The sequence below is a fragment of the Fukomys damarensis genome, unplaced genomic scaffold (genome assembly GCF_012274545.1).
Source record: "Fukomys damarensis isolate Sample0158 unplaced genomic scaffold, DMR_v1.0_HiC HiC_scaffold_9, whole genome shotgun sequence".
Taxonomy (NCBI): domain Eukaryota; kingdom Metazoa; phylum Chordata; class Mammalia; order Rodentia; family Bathyergidae; genus Fukomys; species Fukomys damarensis.
Genome location: NW_022900921.1, coordinates 44,626,438 through 44,646,711, shown reverse-complemented (window position 1 = coordinate 44,646,711; position 20,274 = coordinate 44,626,438). Strand labels below are relative to the sequence as shown.

At 45.2% G+C, this 20,274-nt stretch overlaps 1 protein-coding gene and 1 pseudogene across 1 annotated transcript in view; both read left to right on the top strand.

Moving 5' to 3' along the window:
• Nucleotides 1-40: 40 nt before the first annotated feature.
• Nucleotides 41-20,274, top strand: part of Creg2 (cellular repressor of E1A stimulated genes 2) — a 28,900-nt gene continuing 8,666 nt past the window's right edge. Inside the window, exons 1-2 of the mRNA XM_010637139.2 lie at nt 41-130; nt 1,993-2,162. Of these exons, the coding sequence (XP_010635441.1) occupies nt 41-130; nt 1,993-2,162 (260 nt within the window). The remainder of the gene's footprint in view (nt 131-1,992; nt 2,163-20,274) is intronic.
• On the top strand, nt 3,645-19,933 carry LOC104871284 (annotated as a pseudogene).

Here is a 20,274-nt window from a genome sequence, read left to right as displayed (position 1 = left end):
TGCGTGCACGACCCGCGAGGACCCGGGGACAGGGCCACCCATGCCGGTGACCGGTGTGTACGGAGGGCCAGCACCCACGGACCAGTGGACCAGCCACGCCCCGCAGATCACCGAAGCAGCCTGCGCGGGGGTGGGTCACGCTGGCAGGGGAGGGGGACCTGACAACCAGGCTTCCTGGCAGAGACTACGTCCCTGACTTGAGATGGCCAAAGAGATGCCCAGTTAACCCGAGTCTGACCAGAGGCTGGACAAAGGGTCAGTGTGGCCTTGGGAATTGCAGAGTAGGCGCAGGAGTCCCTGGCAGCTCACAGCAAGGCCGCCAGACATCCCCCTGCCCTACTGATGCCAGCCAGGTGCACGAGGAGATGTGCTTGGATGGAAATCTACATTTCAAAAATGGAACTCAACTGGGCTTTGGGGTGCAGGACTGTAATCCCAGCAGTCTGGGAGGTGAGGCAGGAAAATTGCAAGTTCCAGCCAAGTCTGGGCAACTTAGCGAAACCCTGTCTCAAAATTAAAAACTTAAGAAAGGGTGGGAAATGTAGTTCAGTGTGAAAGCCAAGAGTTCGGTCCCCATTACAGGGGGGAGGGTAAGGGACTGATTTTTCTGGACAGAAAGAAGGCTTATGCAGAGGGCCTAAAGGCTGGAGTGACTTGTGTGTCACTGAGCACGTGAAGCTTCTATCCACCTGTAGACCTGATTCCTTCCCCCTGGGATGACACAGGAGAGCAGTTTATGACACGGTGAGAACAGAATCTGTGCGTAATGATGTGGTGATACGATTTTGGAGGACTCCTGAGTATTTTGTGTTCTTAAAAGTTTAAAGTCCTTGGATGTGGGATTTAACTCAGTAGTACTGCACCGGCCTCATAAGCACAAGGTTGTGAGTTCTATGCCCAGTACCCCCAAAAATTAAAATAAAAATAAATAGAAGTTTAAAGTCCTTCTGTTTACAGTCTTCTACATGGTTGCCACGCAAGACTGCAAAGATAGGCCCTGAATTCTTAGCTAAGTGAGGACAAACTGCCTCCCTGTTGTTTTTGTTTGCTTGAAGTACTGAGGATTGGATTTAGTATCTCTGCACTGAGCTACATCCTTCAGCCCTTTTAAAATTTTCCTTTTAAAGGGTATTGCTAAGTTGCCCAGATGCCCATGCTGGTTCAAACTTGTGATTCTCCTGCATCAGCCTCACAGTGAGGTGTGCTGTGTAAGGGATAAAGGTCACAGACGGTTGATGTGCTGCATTAGCAGGATTTGGAAAAAGCCAAGACTTCAGTAGTCAGTCTCTGTCTGAAGTTACAGAGATATTATATATTCCCTTCACCCACCCTGCTGGATGATCACGAAGAAAACTGGGTCTCTTGTATGTTTGTGACTTTCTTTGTGCTAATGGCTAACAAACCATTTTCTTATAACTTGCTGAGTTGTACAATGAAATGTTATTTGTTACAATAAAAATACAACTAATAATTTAAAAAGCAGCGGAGCCCTAAAAGAAACAATAATAGAACTTTCCTGGCATTAAAGACCAATCAAGACATTAAAAGGAAGAATTGAATTTTATCCCTGAAGTTGCCAATTTGGTGGGCAGTCAGTGCAGGTAAAGAGTATTTAAGGGGCAGCTTATAGGAAAAGCTTAGCGCCACCAGCACCCGTCTGTGTCACCGCCCCTCCCTCAAATGACGTTAAATTCAACAGGGTGACACAGAACTGCGCATTTGCTGTTCAGAGACAGCTGCAAGAACAGTCCCGTAAGTCCCAAGCAGTGACTCCCCCGCTGCACGGCCCCTCAGAGAAACCCTAGAGCTGCCGCTGGTGACCCAGATGGATCAGACCGTCTTGCCTAAACTGAGTCCCTGCCGTAACCCCATGATGCTAAGGTCCCCACGAGGTCCCCAGCGTTGTGCTTCCTGGCTAGAGACACAGGGTCAGCTCCCAGCGTGCGTCGGTCCACAGCTCTGCAGCTGAGAAGGCTTTTTGGTATTTGTTAGATCCAGGGACTGCCATTTGGGAGCTGCCTGCTCATCAGTGACGGCCCCTTCAACAACAGCACAGGGACACCTTTCTTCTACGTGACCGCCAAGGACCCCGTGGTGGCCGACCTGATGAAGAACCCTGTGGCCTCGCTGATGCTGCCGGCGTCGGAAGGGGAGTTCTGCAGGTAGACAAGCATTTTCGGCAGAATTGGAGGGTGGGCCTTAAGAAGTCACGGTACCTTGAGATGTAAATTGATCTTCACCCTTGGAATCAGATACCTTACCACCACTGACCAAGTTACTTAATCCTTATGACCCTCAGTTTCCTCCTCTGTAAAATGGGAATACCAATGAAACTTGATTTACACTGAGATCAGGCCCCTATAAAGTGCCAGTGTAAGTTGCAAATACTGCAACTGGAAAATGCCTCCAACAGCCTCGCCTACCTTAAATGTTCTTGGGACACTCACATTAGCTTACAGTGAGGTAGACCATCCAACACAAAGCCAATTTTACAATACAGGGTTGAACTGCTCATGCAAATGATGGCATTCTGTACTCAAGGGGAGAAACAGAATGGTTGTTCTGTGTCAAAAACCTAAGAAAAGATCAGAATCTAAAATCTTAAGTAGTAGCCGGGTGTGGTGGCGTGCGCCTGTAATCCCAGCACTCAGGAGGCTGAGGCAGGAGGATCGCTGTCAGTTCAAGACCAGTCTAGGTTATATAATGGGTTCCAGGTCAGTCTCAACTACACAGTGAGACCCTGTCTCAAAAAACTAAAATCTTTAGTTTTTACTGAATGTACCAACTGACATAGAGACTAAAAGTCCTAAATTGAACCATCATAATTTGGGAATGTTCATAATGATTTGTACCTCAGAGAGTTACTTGGAGTGTTGGATGTAGGTACGAAGTGCTTTGTTTAAGGAAGAAACGGCTAAATGGCATTGGCATTGTGGAAAAGGGCAGCGTGATTGGGAGTCAGGGAAGGAAGAGCCAGTATATTTACTGTGCCTCCAATTCATTTACACGCCCGCTATGTATGTAGTACAGAGCCAACATCTTTCCTTTTTATCCCCCAGCCGGTACTGGGGACTAAACTGAAGGTATTAGCTGAGTTCTCCACAAATGAACTAAACCTCAGCCCTTTTTTAAATTTTTTTTTTTTTTTTTTTTTTTTTTTTTTTTTTTTTTTAATGTAGGGCCTCACTAAATTGCCCAGACTGGATTTGAATTCCTCAGCCTCCTAAATAGCTGGGATTACAGGCGTGCACCACAGCACCTGGCTAAGAGCTCTGTTCCTTTAATATATTTTCTCAAACTCTCTGTAAAAGAAAAACATACTTGAGCAAAAAGTAAGTTCCAGACACCATCATCTAAATTCAAAAGGCAAAGATTGAGATTAATCCCACCACACTGAGCTCTTGTCGGGGCCAAATGTGAGACGACGCGCTCAAGCGGAGGACTAGCCGATGCCCTGGCTGGTCTGCGGGGAGACCTTTAACCTCCAAGACCTCAGTCCTAGACTGATGATTTCGGAAATTAACAGGTTTTATCCCTCCTTGGAAATTCTATTATGTTTTATGCACAGCATGAGAAACATAATAACGAAGGCAAACTTACTGGTTCTTACAGAAGCTAAGCAAAGCAACTCTACTGCGTAAAGCATGCCCTGGGTAAGACCCTGCCACCTGCACCTGCCCCTCCTGCCCCCACTGTTTACACTAGGCGGTGAGACGCAAGTGGTGACACCCCTGGGTCATGGCGAGAAGCCAGACAGGAAATGTTTCCTTGCATGTGGAATATTCTCCCTGCTCTTGGTCAACCAAGCTTGCTGGTACTAGAAATATATTCCCACAATACCTTTCTAAACCTATAGGTTTCCCTAATTCAGGTGTCCTGAGTCCTGACACATTAAAGCGCATAGGTCCCAGAGCCCAGAGAGCACCTACTCTCGGAGACAGGCGACAGAAGATCACCGGTGAGCGGAGCTTGGTGCAAAGATGTGTGAACTTCGCAGGCCCCTGGCAGCTGGCAGCCAGGTCAGTGAGAAGTCCAGCTGAGGATAGGTCCAGGAGGACGGGTCCTGGGGTGGCTTCCTTCAGCCCCCTGCAAAACGGGGAATGCTTGCCCAGCCGAGGGCCGCATGTGTCACCTCCTTCCTAACCAGCCCCAGAGAACGTGCAAATACCTACACAACACACTGGGCAAAGGGTGAAGCAGTTCATGGCCCGGGATGGCCACCCAGGACTGAGGACACCTCTGTCACTCTGGCCTGGGAGAGGAGGGATGAGCCACACTCACTGTGTTAAGGATCCCCTTGTGAAAACAGATGTGAGGTTTACATTCAGAGTTCAGCGCTGCATTTTAGGTCTCATGGAAAACCTGGAAATTTAGTGATGTTGAGCACAGGGACTTAACAAGTCAGGCAATGCTGCCAGCATTGAAAGACAAACCCCAGAGCCCCAGAAAACAAGCTGAACCTAGAGTTCTTGAGACCACAGGAGCACAGTGAGGCATCTGGTAGAAATATCCAGGGAGATGATCACCCAGACAAGCACTGGGTAGAGTTTCAAGGGATACCCTAGCAGGGTACCAGCAAGCGAACCCTCCTGCATGATCTGAGGGCCAGAAGAGATTGGGGAGAATAGGTTCATTGTCAGACGTTTGTGGGAGCGTGGGAGGAAATTCAGGAAGGCCCATTGGTCGTGATGAGTCAAGGGCTTCAACTGGCCCTTTCACCTTTGGAAAGCCGCTCATATCAGAAAGAAGGAAACTGCCTCTTTCCCTGTGGGGCACAGTCACACAGTGGCTCATCTCCTTTCCACTGGGCACATCCTGTGGACTCCTGTTCCTCTGCGGGTGTGTGCAGTGAGGAGAGCAGAGATGCTTTGTGTCATCAAGAAGACAGAGTTAGAACTGGGCCTTTCAGAGTTACCAGGTGATGCCCTATCGCCTGATTGAGGGAGGGTACAGCAGAGTATGAACAAATAAGAGTAAAGAACAAACAATAGTTTATTACTTGGAAGACTGGGAATTGATCTTAGTTCTCTCCTTGCTAAGGCCACCTGATCTTAGCTCTTCCTGCCTAAGACCACAGACTCTGGATTAGTGAGTATTTTTTATTATACAACAGAGCAAGGGGGTAAAGGAAGATGTAGGGACTAGCAGGACTTGAGGCACTAACGTGCCAGACTGTAAAAGGGAGGAACAAGGCTTTCTTGGGAAGGACAGGTCACAGTTAACAGGCCACCTGTGTTATCTCGCAGGTCGTAGCTAACAATCCGCCTGTATTATCTTTGGCTAATGTTTGATCTTGGAGAATGGCTGCACCATCATAATTTCTCAGTAGTAGTGTTTTCTTGCTATTAAAGATATCATAATCTCATTGGTCATTTAGATCACAGTTGTGACTGTTGACGTAGGAAGTTTGTCTCCACCCACCAGCAGAAGGCTCAGTTAGCAAGTCCCACACAGTCCTTGAAATGACTCATAATTTTAATCAGTAGCTGAATTCTGAGCCAAATCAATAGGATCTGAAGCCTGCTCAGTGCAGTTTCAAGTTAGTCTCCTATGCAGAGTGGTATGTCCCAGGGCTCCTGTGGCCTAGATGGCTGTGCTGGGGCTGAAGAGCCCTGAGAAGCTCAGTTCTGACCAGGAGGGAGCAGTGTGGCCACTGACCTCCCAGGAAAGGGGAGGACTGCCTTCGGCACTCTGTCCGGTGGTCTCTCGGCATCTGAGAAATGAGGGCATTTCAGCTCTGAGCTCAAGGTGAGCCCTGGTGGTGCAGCCAGTGGGCTGGTGACTGCCACCTGTACCACAAGGACACCATCAAGAAGAAAGAGTCCCTAAGCAAAGGGAACTGACTGCAATCCAGGCTCAAGGGTGGGAAGGGTGCAGACCTGAAGCAATGGCTAGGGCAGGCTGGGCTGGCCCTCTGTACTTTAAGAGCTCCATTTGGTGTCAAGACAGTTATCTTTGGAATGGGTGTTTTTGTTTTGTTTTATATTCTCAATGATAGCCATTCTGACTGGGGTGAAATGAAATCTCAGTACAGTTTTGACTTGCATTCCCCATTTGCTAAAGATATTGAACTTCTTCCATATATATTGGATATTTGTACTTCTTTTGAGAAGTCTCTTTTTAATTGATACGTCATTTATTGCTTGGGCTATTTTTTATGTTAAGTTTTTTGAGTTCCTTTTATATGGTAGATATTAATGATCCATAGAAAAAGAAGCTAGCAAAGATTTCCTCCCACTCTGTAGTTTGTCTCTTCCCTCTGTTCATTGTTTCTTTTGCTGCATAGAAACTTAGGGCTAAGAATAGTAGTATTAGGGCTAGGATTAGGGCTAGGGTTAGGGTTAGTTTATTGGTTGTTGCTATTTTTTTCTATACCTATGATTTCAAATGTGTTGCCTGAGTTTTCTCCTAGCAGTTTCAAAGTTTCCAGACTTACATCTAAGGGGTTTTTTTTGCGGGGGGGTGGCCATTTTGAATTGATGGTTGTACTGAGTGAGAAATTTGAGATCTGGTTTCAGTCTTGCACATGGATGTCTGGTTTCCCGGCACCATTTGTTAAAGAAGCTGTGATAGTCTTCTTCATTGCGAGACACACTACACAGCACCCACACCTCAAAGGAAGAGAGGTTTATTTTGGCTCACAATTTTTAGAGGTTTCATCTGTAGTCAGCTAGCATGTGGGCAGGGCAGAATGGCACAGCAGAGGGGTAGAGTGGAGGAAAAGCTGCTCACATCATGGTGGCCAGGAACCAGAGAATGAAGGACAGCACAAGGGAAGGTACACCGTACCAGCTCATGCCCCTGGTGACCTTCTTCTTGGGGCCAGGCCCACCTCCTAACCCCACGTTTAGCTAGAGCATGCCCTGATCCGTCACCATTCAGAAGCCCCACCTGTACGCTCACGAGGCTTTGGAGGGACATCCCGATAGAAACAGAGGTTGTCTTTTCTCCAGTATATGTGTTTTTGACCCCAACAATCAGATGGCTCTACTTGCCTGGATTTGTTTCTGTGTCCTCTGTTCCATTCCATTGGTCTAAGTGTCTATTTTTGTTACTTCTAGTATATTTTGAAATCAGTTTGTGATGTCCCCAGTGTTCCGTCTTCTCCCTTTTATATCAATTCACTTCCCTGGCAATTCCCACTCTGAGACCAGCGTTGCACTCCAAGGTGATGCCCCCGCCATGGCCTCATTACCTTGCACAGGGCACCACCTTTAAAGGGGCCACCGCCTCCACACTTTGGGACCTTTGGGGGCTACGTTCACAGCCACACCATAGCAGACAGAGGTAGAGCTTCTCACATAATCAATCATTCTGCATTCTGAGAACATGTATTACAGTTGTCCCCGATTTAGTCTCCGCATTCCACTCTGTCACTTTCAATAGTCCTCAGTCCAGCCAAGGTGATTTTTTTTTTTTTTACTGGGGTTCAAACTCAGGACCTTGCCCTTGTGAGGCAGGCGGTGGCACCACTGAGCTAAATCCCAGGCCCCAAGGTGATCTTTCAAAATCCCCAAATCAGATCCTGGGATTCCTTGGCTACAATCCTTCATGAGGAAAATTAACCCAGTCCTTATGGCTTTGTAGGCCCTGCCCGGCCAGGTGTCTGCCGCCTCTCAGAAAAGACCATAGTGTCTGCCCCTTTGCTGATTGACTTAACGTTACTTATATCTCTTTGTATCAAATCAAAAGTATAACCTGACAGCTTGTTGTGATCAAAGCTGAAAGATGTACTTTGGCACACAGCTAAGAAACACTGTCCACTTAGGAAACCCAATCCTGTCTCTCAGAAGTGCTATTTCAGCCCACTAACTGACCTGCACACTAAAGATAAAGTTAGATCCAAACTCAATGGGTAATGGAGATTGAGTAGCTAGGGCTCCAACAGTCTCAGGAAATTTAATGATGAGGAAAACACCCATCACATGTGATTTCCTTGGCTGATGCTGGGAGAAGCTAAGATCTTGAGAATGAGGAAGGAACAAGTATCTCTTTCGTTATAGAGCGACCTTAAAGGGTTTTTTTAAAAATGAATCTATAAAACCTAGGATGGGATACACCACCCCCACCAAGTAAGGAATTTCCCCTCAAACTCTCCATCACCCTAATCAGCTAGTCCTTGAACTTTCCCTAAAGTGCAACATAAAGTGACTAGATTTATTTAGGTGAAACTGTCCTGACTATGGGCCATATTGAATTGGGTGCCATCACTCTTGACTTCGGAAAGTGACTTGAAGTCCCGGAAAAGTACTAGGTTAGTGGTTTCTGTGGAAGAAAAAAGTCAAAAAAAGTTGCTGCGTGCTATGACCTGGATCTAAAATATCCCCCAGAAGGCCATGTGTTCAGAGATGGGGCTTTCAGAAGGTGACTGACCAGTGTCGTCAGTGCAGTAACCCATCTATGAGACCAGAATCTGAAGGCATTGTCGGGAGGTGGAGGAAAGAGGAAGTGGGTGTACTGAAGGGAGTGGCTTGTGGGGTGTGACCTTGGGGACTGTGTCTGGTCCCAGGTCTTCGCGCTGAGGCTCCCTCCCTCTCTGCTTCCTGGCTGCCGTGAGGGGAGCGGCTTTGCTCCACCACCCACTTCCTCCATGATGTTCCTCGTACTCACAAACGGGACCAGCCAACCTCAAACTGAAACCGCGGACCAAAATAAATCCTTCCTCCTCTAAGTGGATCCTCTCGGGAGTTTTGTCAGAGCTGACTGGCACACGGGAGCAGAATGAAATGTACTGACTAGTCAGCACTTCAGCTGGTGCTCTGGAGAAGGGAGGGAAAGATATCTGAGGGCCTCAGGCTCCAGAGAGGACTGGACCAAGAGTACAGGGACAGACAGATGAGAGTGACGCCTAGATTGAGATGTGTGTGAACAGTGCGACCTCCATATCTGTGGGGTCCTCATCCATGGATTCAACCAAGTGCTGATCAATATATTGAGGGAAAAGAATGTATCTCTACTGAACATGCACAGATTTTGTCCTGTCGTTATCCCCTGAGCAGTACAGCGTAACAACTATTTACATAGCATTTACCTTGTATTAGGTATTATGAGTAATCGAGAGGTACTTAAAGTGTGTGAGAGGGTGTTTGCAGATTACATGAAAACACTGCACTGTTCTGTAGAAAGGACTTGCGCATCCGCAGATTTCCAGGCATCCTGGCACAAATTACCCAGGGATACTGAGGACTGTGTGTGTGGTCTGCATAGACTACGGCGTAGAAGACCATGGAGTGACAACTCCCACGGACCGCTAGTACAAGAGCTGCTTGGAGGATGAGGTGAGAGGAACATGCAATACCCAGACAGCCTGGTCCTTCCCCCAGCACACAGACCAGAGCCTCGTAGACAGTGATGATTTGTGGCTTGGAAGAGTCCAGGGTGACTCTGGCACTGCTTTAGGACACTGAACTGGGGACATTCATGGGTCTTGAGTGTATTTTCTGCGTTTCCTGTAAAGGCCTCTAAGAACTGTGGCTTAGACCCCTGCATGGCTCTTGTCCTTGGTAAAAGGAAGTCCAAGTCTGAATCTAATAGAAAGACAGATACCGTATGATCTCACTTACTAAAGAAGCAGAGGGTAGAACAGTGTTTCCCAGGGCGTGCTAGGGAGGGGAAGAGGAAGTGTTGATCAGCAGATATAAACCTTCAGTTATAAGATGAATACATTTTGATGTTTTAATTAATAGTGTACAGGATGATTCATAATGGATGTGTTAGTTAATTTGACTGTGGTAATCATTGCATGATGTGCTCATATGATGTACAAATCATCACATTGTATACCTCAGATGTATTCAATCTTTATTTGAAAATTAAATATTTTGAAATTAAAGAAAGATTATAGTATGAAAAACATAGAAGTGGCTTTTCCACTTGTCAGACATCACATCCCTCCGAAGAAAGATCTGTGCTTGCCTTGCCTAGTATTTGTTAGTTTGATGTCTGTTTTACTCAGTTATCCTATTTACTCGAAGGTGCTGAGATTTCTTCATTGAATTAATTGGATGGATTGGGACTGGAGCTCTTCTCCCTAAGATTCCAGCTTAAAGATTCTCTGGCTACAGGGCTGGGGATTTATCTCAGTGGTTCCACCACCTGCCTCACAAGCTCAAGGACATGAGTTCGATCCCCAGTACCAAAAACAAAAACAAAACAAAAAAAGAAAGATTTTCTGGCTATAGCAGCCCCCTCCTCTCTTTATTATCCTCCCCCGCTCACAACAAAGATGTCCCTAACACTCAGTGAATTATGCGCAGACCAAAGACCTGGTGGTAGCAAAATCTAGGAAATCATGATTGACAAAGAAAGGACCCAAGAAATGAATCTTTGGTTGCAATATCTCTACTCTGGGTTTTAGTTTGCATCATCTTAGGGAACCAGGGTAGCACACCCTTGGAACCAGGAAGGGCTCCTCTATGGAATTATATTCTGCTTGATGATCTTGGGGCAGTCTGCATTATGAAATCATGATATGAGTGAAACTAGAAGAGACTTCTCAGATGCTTTTCCTGAAATGAAAATATGTCAGTGGATAATTTAGACAAATTCTAGGTTCCTAGGTAAACTTGATTTGGTCATCAAGAAAGAGAAGCTGGAAGTACATTTCCCTCTTCCCAAAAAGGCTTTTTTTTTTGTACTGGGGTTCGAACTCCGGTCCTTGTGCTTGCAAGGCAGGCAGTGGAACCACTGAGCTAAATCCAGCCCCCACAGAGGCTTTTATTGAAGGAGTCTCTTGGATTCTGCCAAGACCCTCAGCTCCTCTTATCCCCCAGTTGTGGGTGGCCCTGTCTCAGCAGTGAATGCTGGCTCTTCTCAGAGATCTTTAACTGACCACTCCAGGGTGTTGTTTAGCATAAAAAAAAAATGCTAAGTTTAAAATTGCAAAGAAATCTAGTGTCTGAGGAGGTAGTGTCAGACTGAGAGGCTGGAAGCCCAGGGGTGACCTGGGCTGGGTATAGCTTGCTGGGAGGGGTGCATGTTGCAGAGAAACCCAGTTGAAGAATTTGACCTAGAGCCATTGGGACTGTTGCCCCAGTATAGCTGTGATGCTTGCTCTATCCTGTAAGCAGCCAAGCAAGAGCAGGAGGGTTCCTTCAATGGACAGGATAACCGAGGGAGGAGGTGTGTGTGGGCCTGCTTTGCCTTTATGTTGTGGGTTCAGAATAAACCTCTCGTGAGCACAGACAACTAGATGTGAATGTGCTGAGTTTGCAAGTGATAAAATATCTCATAGCTCCTCCTCCCTGCTTCTTACTCTCCTCCACCTTTGATGAAGACCTCAGACCAGCCTGATTCCAAATGCAGGCTCTGGGACTTACTTCCCTAGAACAGTGTCCAGAAGGCACGCTGTTGGTTCCCTCATTCTCTTGCTGACCCCGTCCAGTGAACACATAGCAAGCAGATACTTTGCTGATGGCGGAGGAGAGCCTCCAGCTGCAGTCTGCCCCCACCTGAGATGTGATGTGTATTGCAAAGCAAAGGGCCCAGCCCAAGTCAGATATAGAAGCAGAATTCAGTTTCTCTTCACTGATTCAGGTTTGTTCCCCTTGAAGGCAACGTATACTCTTCTAAATAAATTGCCCTCTGTTCAGATTTGCTGTGCCTCTTCTCTTCCTTTACCCTGATATTCCTGTTTCAGCCTGATTCCAAATGCAGGCTCTGGGACTTACTTCCCTAGAAGAGTGTCCAGAAGGCACGCTGTTGGTTCCCTCATTCTCTTGCTGACCCCGTCCAGTGAACACATAGCAAGCAGGTACTTTGCTGATGGCCGAGGAGAGCCTCCAGCTGCAGTCTGCCCCCACCTGAGATGTGATGTGCATTGCAAAGCAAAGGGCCCAGCCCAAGTCAGATATAGAAGCAGAATTCAGTTTCTCTTCACTGATTCAGGTTTGTTCCCCTTGAAGGCAACGTATACTCTTCTAAATAAATTGCCCTCTGTTCAGATTTGCTGTGCCTCTTCTCTTCCTTTACCCTGATATTCCTGTTTCCCTGGAGCTAACATTAACCCTAGTAGCTTTTGAAAGTGCTGCCTAGGAAGAGGCCAAGAATTCTTCACAGAGAAAGCATGAGCAGGTGTCCAAGTATTCTCTCCTGTCTTCCACTCATCTTCCTGGTCACATCTCATAGCAACTTACAACCACTTCTTTCTCCTAACTTTTATTTCAACCTCATGAAATTTTATCTCCGTGGTTCCTAACTAGATCACGAATTCTTAGTTACTCCAATTCCTCATTCCTTATAGTAGCCCTTTCCTCCCTCTTTTTTTTTGGGTTTTTTTTGTTTTTTTGTTTTTTTGGTTTTTTTTTTTTTTTTTTTTTTTTATTTGAGACAGGGTCTCACTATTCAGTTGAGACTGACCTGGAACTCACTCTGTAGCCCAGGCTGGTCTCAAACTCACAGCGATCCTCCTGCCTCAGCCTCCCGAGTGCTGGGATTATAGGAGTGCGCCACCACACCTGGCCTTCCTCCCTCTTTCTATCACCTCTACTCATATAGTTCCCAAATGTTTTATTCACCCCTTAGACACAGGACTCCATCTTGAGCAGAAATGATGTGAATTTCATAGAACTTGAATTATACAACACATGGCATTTTATGACTGATTTTTTTCACATAGCACCATATTTTTAAGTTTTATCATGCTGTAGCATATATCAATAGTTTGTTTCTTATTATTACTGAATAATATTCCACTGTATGATTATAGTATGTTTTACTGATCCATGTGTGTTACCTGTTGATCCTTAAGGGCACTTGTCTTCATTATTCATTCATGAATAATGCTGTTGTGGTCATTTGTGTGAAGCTTTGAACAGACCCATTTCCATCCTCTTTGGTATATTTTCCTTCTTTTGATTTAGATCTAAAATGGCACCCAAACCCCAGGTTCGTGGGAAGTGATTGGATGATGGGGCCTATAGCTGACTGTCTGTTAGGAGATGGGAGTTGGTAATAAAAGAGGGGTTACTGGAGGCACAACCCAGAAGGGCTTAGCAGCTGTCGTCCGCCATGCCCCTCTGCCATGCTGTTTCTTTTCTTTTCTTTTTGTACCAGGGTTCAAACTCAGGACTTTGCACTTGCAAGGCAGGCGATGGCACCACTGAGCTAAATCCCTGGCCCCTGCCACACTATTTCTTTGAAGCCAGCTGGTCCTGGACTAAAATGTGAGCCAAAATAAACCTTCCGTCTTTAAGTTTCAAATGTTGGGGGTTTTTTTGTTTTTGTTTTTGTTTGCTTGTTTGTTTTTGTACCAGGGTTCAAACTTGGATCCTTGTGCTTGCAAGACAGGATGCAGCACCACTGAGCTAAATCCCCAGCCCCGGTGTTGAGTACCTGGTTCCAGCAATGAGAAAAGTGACTAAGACATTCCCAAATCCTCAGAAGGTATTCTTTCCTCTGACATTTTTCTTTAATTTTTCAACATTTTTTCTGAACACAAACTTATAAAATAAAGTAGACCTTTAATATACTAACCATCTAGATCTAAAGTGTTTGGGACGGTTGCGTGTATAGTTATGAGAACAATGCATCCCTTGTGAAGCTCTTACAAAATAGTGACTTGTAAAAATGTGAGTATTAAAGAAATTATTATAGCAAAGGAGGATTACTTCTCTGAAAGGAGGTTACATATTTGGAACTCAATCTTCACCTTTAATTGGAAACCACTGAGTACAAAATCCCTGTGTTACTGGATCTGTCGTAACTCCCCAGGTCATCGTCGCACTTTCTTGCACATAAAGGGCTTTGGCTGAGCCTTCTCCCTCCTTCAAGCATCCTGGAACCATCTAATAAGGCTCACGCCTGAGGTCAGGAAACCCACTCCCCAAGGATAGATCCTTTTAATGTTTTAGTTCTGTGACTCCTGGGATGAAATGATCACATATCATATTGGGATCTGTTACAGGAAAAAGAGGTTTAAAGAAGTCCCTGGCTGGTGCAGTTCTGTCACCAGCAGAGGTGACTTGAGGAGCCCTGGGTGTTTGTCAGAGCATCAGCAGGCAGTGAGCCCAGCCATGGGACAGGAGGGCAGATGTCACGTTCCAGGCCAGCTTCTGCCACTCTCGGCCAGGAGTTCTCAAGACAGTCACACATCCTCCAGGTTTTCTCTGTGGGCACCTGTGAAGGGTAGGCCAAGATCTTCTGGTCCTACCTTTGAGAACTACATGTCCTTGGGTCACAAGCTGCCTGTTCTGGCAGAGCATGCGTGGGTGGGCACAAGGTCAGATGAAAGGGGAGAATTTCCTAAGAGAATGTCCTCTGGGCTGAAGAAGAGATGAGGTCCAGCCCCAGCCCTTCAGCACTCCCCCCATGCAGGCAATCCATAGCTGAAGTCACACAGCTTGCTCCAGCTGTGAGGGCTGCCAGGTACCCCCAGGACCCTGACAATAGCTCATGGTGTGGGCAGTGACAGGCCCTCATGCTCCCCTTCCCCTCTCTCCAGTCAACCCTGGAGATCTTGTCCTCTGTCCCCCCACCACACAGGGTAATTAGATGTAGCAGGCCTTTCCTAAGGACAGCAGTGGGAGGAGGGTGCAGCTAGGTTTATCTGATGAACACAGGAGCTTGGTTAAATTTGAATTCCAGATTCAACACTTTCATAGTTCTGTATAGTTGTGTCCCAAATATTGGAGGAGACATACTTATACCAAAAAATAAGTTACTTATCATAAATTTAGGTGTAGCTGGACATGCTGCATTTTTGTTTACTTAATTTGGCAACTCCTGGTAGAGCACAGGATGGAAGCCATCATGCAAGCTGTCTCTTCTCAACTCGCTGACCCCTGACTACATGGCAGAGAGCACCACCCTCCCTATTTCCTCCCTCCTGCCACCCCCTGGAGCCATCCCCACCAAACTCCACTCTCTGTGCCTGTCTTGTCTTCTCTGAGCTTCAACATCCTCCTCAAAAACAAAACAAAAGAAAACAAAAACCCTTCTATGCCTCTGGCCAGTAAAAGAATGCAACGTTCACAAATATCAAAGAAATCACCATTTACTGTAGTGTGCACGTGGCACACATTTAATTCCACTTATCTCCTAACTTGGGCATTTCTGGCTGCTATGACAAGTTACCCGGCTGAATGGCTTAAACAAGAGACTGTTATTTCTAACAGTTCCAGCGGCTGGGAGTCTGAGGTCAGGTTCTGAGAGGTTCCTCTGCCAAGTTGCAGGAAGCTGACCCTTTGCGTCCTCGCATGGTGAAAGAGGGGTCTGGCACTCCTTTGGGCTCCTTTTATAGTCGTATCAATGCCATTCATGAAGGTTTTACCTTCAGAACCTAATCACTCCCCATGGCCACAGCTCCTAATCACATTGCGCAGGGCATTAGGTTTCCGCACATGCATTTGAGGAGGATACATTCATGCAGAGCACCTTTCCCACACTGCCTGGGCTCCACTGGGGAGTGGGCCTGGCATTGTTAATCATACTCACTAAAGCAACTTCCTAAACAAGAGAGTGGCTTTTCCCCCACCGCCAGCGTTTCTTCCTCAAACCCACTGATGCACAGACCCCAAACAAGCCGCAGATAGTTATTGTTTCTTTAATAGTAATTTTTCTTTCTTGCTCCATCTGGCACCAAGGGAGGTCATGAAACAGCAAATGGTGGGCCAGATCAAGACCTGTGCAAAATATTGGCCAGGGAACAAAAGATATGGACAGGCCTGGGGTCAGGGGAGTTTGTATACTGCTTACCCCTGCAGGCTAAGGATGGGCCTTAAAGGTCCCGGACATAGCCAGGTAGAAGGAGAACACCAGTGCTTTCCAAACTTTACACCATTAGGACCTCTTTTGCACCATAACCTAGGTAATAGAAAAACAACCCTACCTAAACAGCAGATAGCATTTTTAGGATCCAGGATGCAGCTCAGTAGTACAGCACATGCTTAGCCTATGCAAGAGACAACTTTTTTTTTTTTTTTTTTTTTAATATTTTGTACTGGGGATCGAAATTGGGTCCTTGTGCTTGCAAGGCAGGTGGTGGCACCACTGAGTTAAATCCCCAGGCCAAGAGACAATATTTTTAAATAATAGATTTGGTGGTAGGGTGCTGGGAATCAAGCCCAGGACCATGCATATGCTAGACAAGTGCTCTAACACTGTGTTACATCCTCAAGCCTATATAATTGATTTGTATAATCAAAGATAGATGGATTAATTGATCCATTAGATTATCTGTATCCAATAGTTCCTCATCAGGAGATTCAGTTGATAATGGATGGAAATATTTGGGAAAAAGTTGCTCTTGTATTGAGCATGTACACTTTTTTTTATGTCATTCCCTAAATGATGCAGTATAACCATTATTTACAATTGTAGTGGGTATTACAAGTGATCTGGATATCATTGAAAATGTACAGGAGGATGTGCCTAGATTCTCTGCAAATACTAAGCACTTATATAAAGGATTTGAACACCCTCAAAATTGGTGTGGGATGTGGGACTGTAATAGCAGCCCTACATGGATACTGACTTATAACTGTATCTACACATCAGAGCTTCAGGCCAGCATGGCATAATTATTTCTACCTCACTGGCTCCACAGTGATTCAATTCCAATAAATGTACTGTTTCACATAGTATCGATACCTGTGAAAGGCCTCTGCTTTTACCCTATTTGCAAACAAGGTAGCCTTCCCCAGTTCATGGGTTCCAGGAGAAGACACAAGACTCTTAGGTCAGAGATGAAGAACTTCATTACAACAGTCACAGAGTATCTGCCAGAGTATCTGCATTTTATGGCACTGTTTCTCTGAGTCCCAATTTCAACAGAGTGACATGAAGTGGGCCAAATGACATCTGTATAAACAATGGGTTGTGTTGCAAGAGAGGAACCCTGAGCCAGGAGAACCAAAACTTTGTACAGTCCAGCCTACTCTTTGGCCCATCAAAAACACTAGCTCTATCTTCCAGGGCTGTTTGCTCTGTAAACATCTTTGTGAAAAGACAGTCTAGAACAAAGGCAACTTCTGCTCCTGTGACATTCAGAAATGTGAGCCCTGTGGAGAGCTGCCTCCAAATACAGAGAATATGTGTCTTATCTCAGGGAAATGTATAATTTGTATATATTTCATAAATGCCAACTGTCTTTGCTTTGCATTGTAAGGTGCTGATAGAAATGCATGCATGTGGATGTCTTTTCCTGACATGGCTTACTGCTAACTTTTACTGTCTTTATTAAATATACTGTAGTTCAGGAATTGCTCTTAAGATTACCCAATAATATGGGATATGGCTCCATCATGTGATCTGTTCTGAGGATGGAAACAAACATGTTCCAGAAACTTAAAGTCCTTCAATTAATAAGGAGTCTTTCAGTTGAAAGAACCAGACAACAAGCTCAGATGGACTTAAAGAATTAAGAAATTTATTCATTCACATAAATGAAGTCCAAAGGTAGGCTTTTCTCAGGGGTTCAACATTATCAACCCACTGAGTTTTTTCCCCATCTCTCCTCTCTGCCTTCTGGGTGTCTGCCTCATCGTACGGTTGGCTGTACTTGGGATTCATTATGGCAGCCACCAACTCCCAGTTACGTGTGCTCCCCAGTTTATGTCCAGTGAAACTGAGCAACTCTCTGAGCACACTCCAAAGAAGAGTAAAAGAATTTCTATCTAGAGGTCCTCAGCAAGTAGCCCTTTGAGTTGTAATAACCAAACTTGCTCTTGTGCCCATCCCTAAATCCATCACTACAGTTAAGGAATGGGATCTACTGGTTGACTTAGGCAACCAAGGTGTTCAGGGACTGGGGATGGAATCATTAATCTGTGTGAAATAGAAAGGTGGATGACTACACAATATTTGAGATATGTGAACAGCCCTTGTTTATAAAAGTGGCTACTTGTGAACTGACAGCCATTGTCAAGGTCCTCAGGGTTGACACCAGGACAGAAACCCAGCACCTGGAAAGGGTAGTGATGAACTGTGAGCTCCAGAGCTTGAGCAGTACCTCTATGATGTTGATCACAACCCTCATGGCCTCTCTCTTGTATAGATGCCTCTTACTATCTAAAGCTTTCTTCAGCAGACAGTCCATGTGCCCAGCATGCCCAGCTTCCTGAGATTTCCACTATACCTTTGGCTTCATTCTCACAGCTTTACACATTACTCTCTCAAGGGTTTCTTGCCTGATATCGCTGGCCTCCTTTTGAAATCTGGGTGGAAGTCTCCAGGATCCCATAACTATTGCATTCTGCATGCCCGTAAAGCCAGCATCATATGGATGACAAGAAGATCTGCCACCAATTCGAGCAGTAGCCATCCCCTTGGACCATGGCTGAGAGCCCTCTGAGAGCCTAGAAGGCGAAACACTTCACTAGGAAGTCCTGAATAAGTAGTGTGCCTGGGGCTCTCTTCTCAAAGCAAGGTCTTTCAAAGGAGTTCACCCTTTTCCATCCTTGAGCCTGCTGTGGGTGGGGTGCCAATTTCTGAGGTGCCATTAAGCTATGTTTCTTATTGTTCTGATGCAAAGTACAGTGGTACCTTGGATCACAAACTTAGTTCATTCCACAGTTCTGGACAAGGTGGCCACATTCATGTTCATGTGGGAAAGGTGGCCATAGTTGTGTTTATTATTTGATCCAGAGTGTGTAAACAAAAACAAAATTTTGCCAAACACTTCTGTTTGCAAACCAAATTATTCACAAACAAAAGCATTCATAGGAACATCTTGTTGATTCTGTGGATCACGAGATGCAAGCATCAGGCCAGACAGTGGCCAGCAAACCTACTTTCTGGTGTCAGCCTCCGCTGCCTCCTGGAGCTCCCTCAAGCCTCACCAAGCTTGCAGCAGCAGGGACCGTGGTCTCCAGCATGTCCTCCTGGGCCCCCCGCTGTGGAGGAAGAGGGAACCCCACTCAGTCCCTCAGTCCGTGTCTGAGAAGGAGCCGGAAATGCCTGACCCCTGTGAGGAGAGGGAAGAGGAGGAGGAGGACGACCATAACTATGAGGAGGATGAGGAGGAAGACAAAGAGTCTCATCGTGGATGGCAAGAGGGAAAAGAAGAAAGTAGAGAGGTTTACAATGCAAGTGTCTTCTTTACAAAGAGAACCATTTACTATTGTAAGAGGAAAGGGGAAGAAACTCTGTGAAATTGAAAGGATACATTTCTTTCTGGATAAGATAAAAACAGAGGAACTAAGACATTTACACAAACTGCTTTACAACAGACTAGGCACAGTGACCCCGTTAAAGAATGTGGGTCAGTTCAGTGGCTTTCCATTTGAAAAAGGGAGTGTCCAATGTAAAAAGAAGGAAGAAATGTTGAAAAAGTTTATAAATGCCATGTTAAAGAGTACATGTGAATTTCTTGATTTGGAGAGATCCAGTGTAAATAGTGAACTGGTGAAGAGGATCTTGAGTTTTTCAATGCATCCAAAACCTTCGGGCAAACCATTTCCAAAATCTAAAAAAACCTCTAGCAAAGGCAGTAAAAAGGAATGGAACAGTTCTGGAATGGCAAGGAAGGCAAGCAAACCAAATGTCTTAAAATTTTGTCAGATGAATCTAGTAGTGATAACGATGAAAAGAAAATACAAGGAAGTCTTCAGATAATGAAAATAAAGTGAAGAGGAGCCAGCAAAAAAAGAGATCTAAAAAATACTAAACAGAAAGCTACTTCTAAAAGCAAAAAGTCTGTAAAAAGTGCTAATGTTAAGAAGGCAGATAGCAACACCACAAAGAAGAATCAGAACAGTTCTAAGAAAGAAAGTGAACCTAAGGATACTTAAGATGATGAACCTTTAATTAAAAAATTGAAGAAACCATCTACAGATGAAAAGTTAAAGGAAACAGTAAAGAAATTACTGGCCAATGCTAATTTGGAGGAAGTCACAGTAAGCAGATTTGCAAAGAGGTATATGAAAAATTATCCTACTTATGATTTAACTGAGAGAAAAGACTTCATTAAACAACTGTAAAAGAGCTGATTTCTTGAGATAGAAGACAAAGATGAGGACTGGGGATTTGGCTCAGTGGTTCTGCCATCTGCCTCACAAGTGCAAAGGCCTGAGTTCAATTCCTGGTACAAAAAAAGAAGGAGGAGGAGGAGAAGGAGAAGACGTGTTCCCATAGTTTTGAAGATATGCATTATACCTGCAAAGAGAATGTAGTTCCTTTTCTAAATCCTTATGTTGGTAGAACTTAATGCTGATCTTTTCATTTTGGGTGTTAATATAGATTTGAGTTTGTCGTTTTAAATTGCATTTTTTGTGGGGGTTTTTTGTTTGGTTTTGGTTTTGGTTTTTTTTGTTGTTGTTGTTTTGTTTTGTTTTGTTT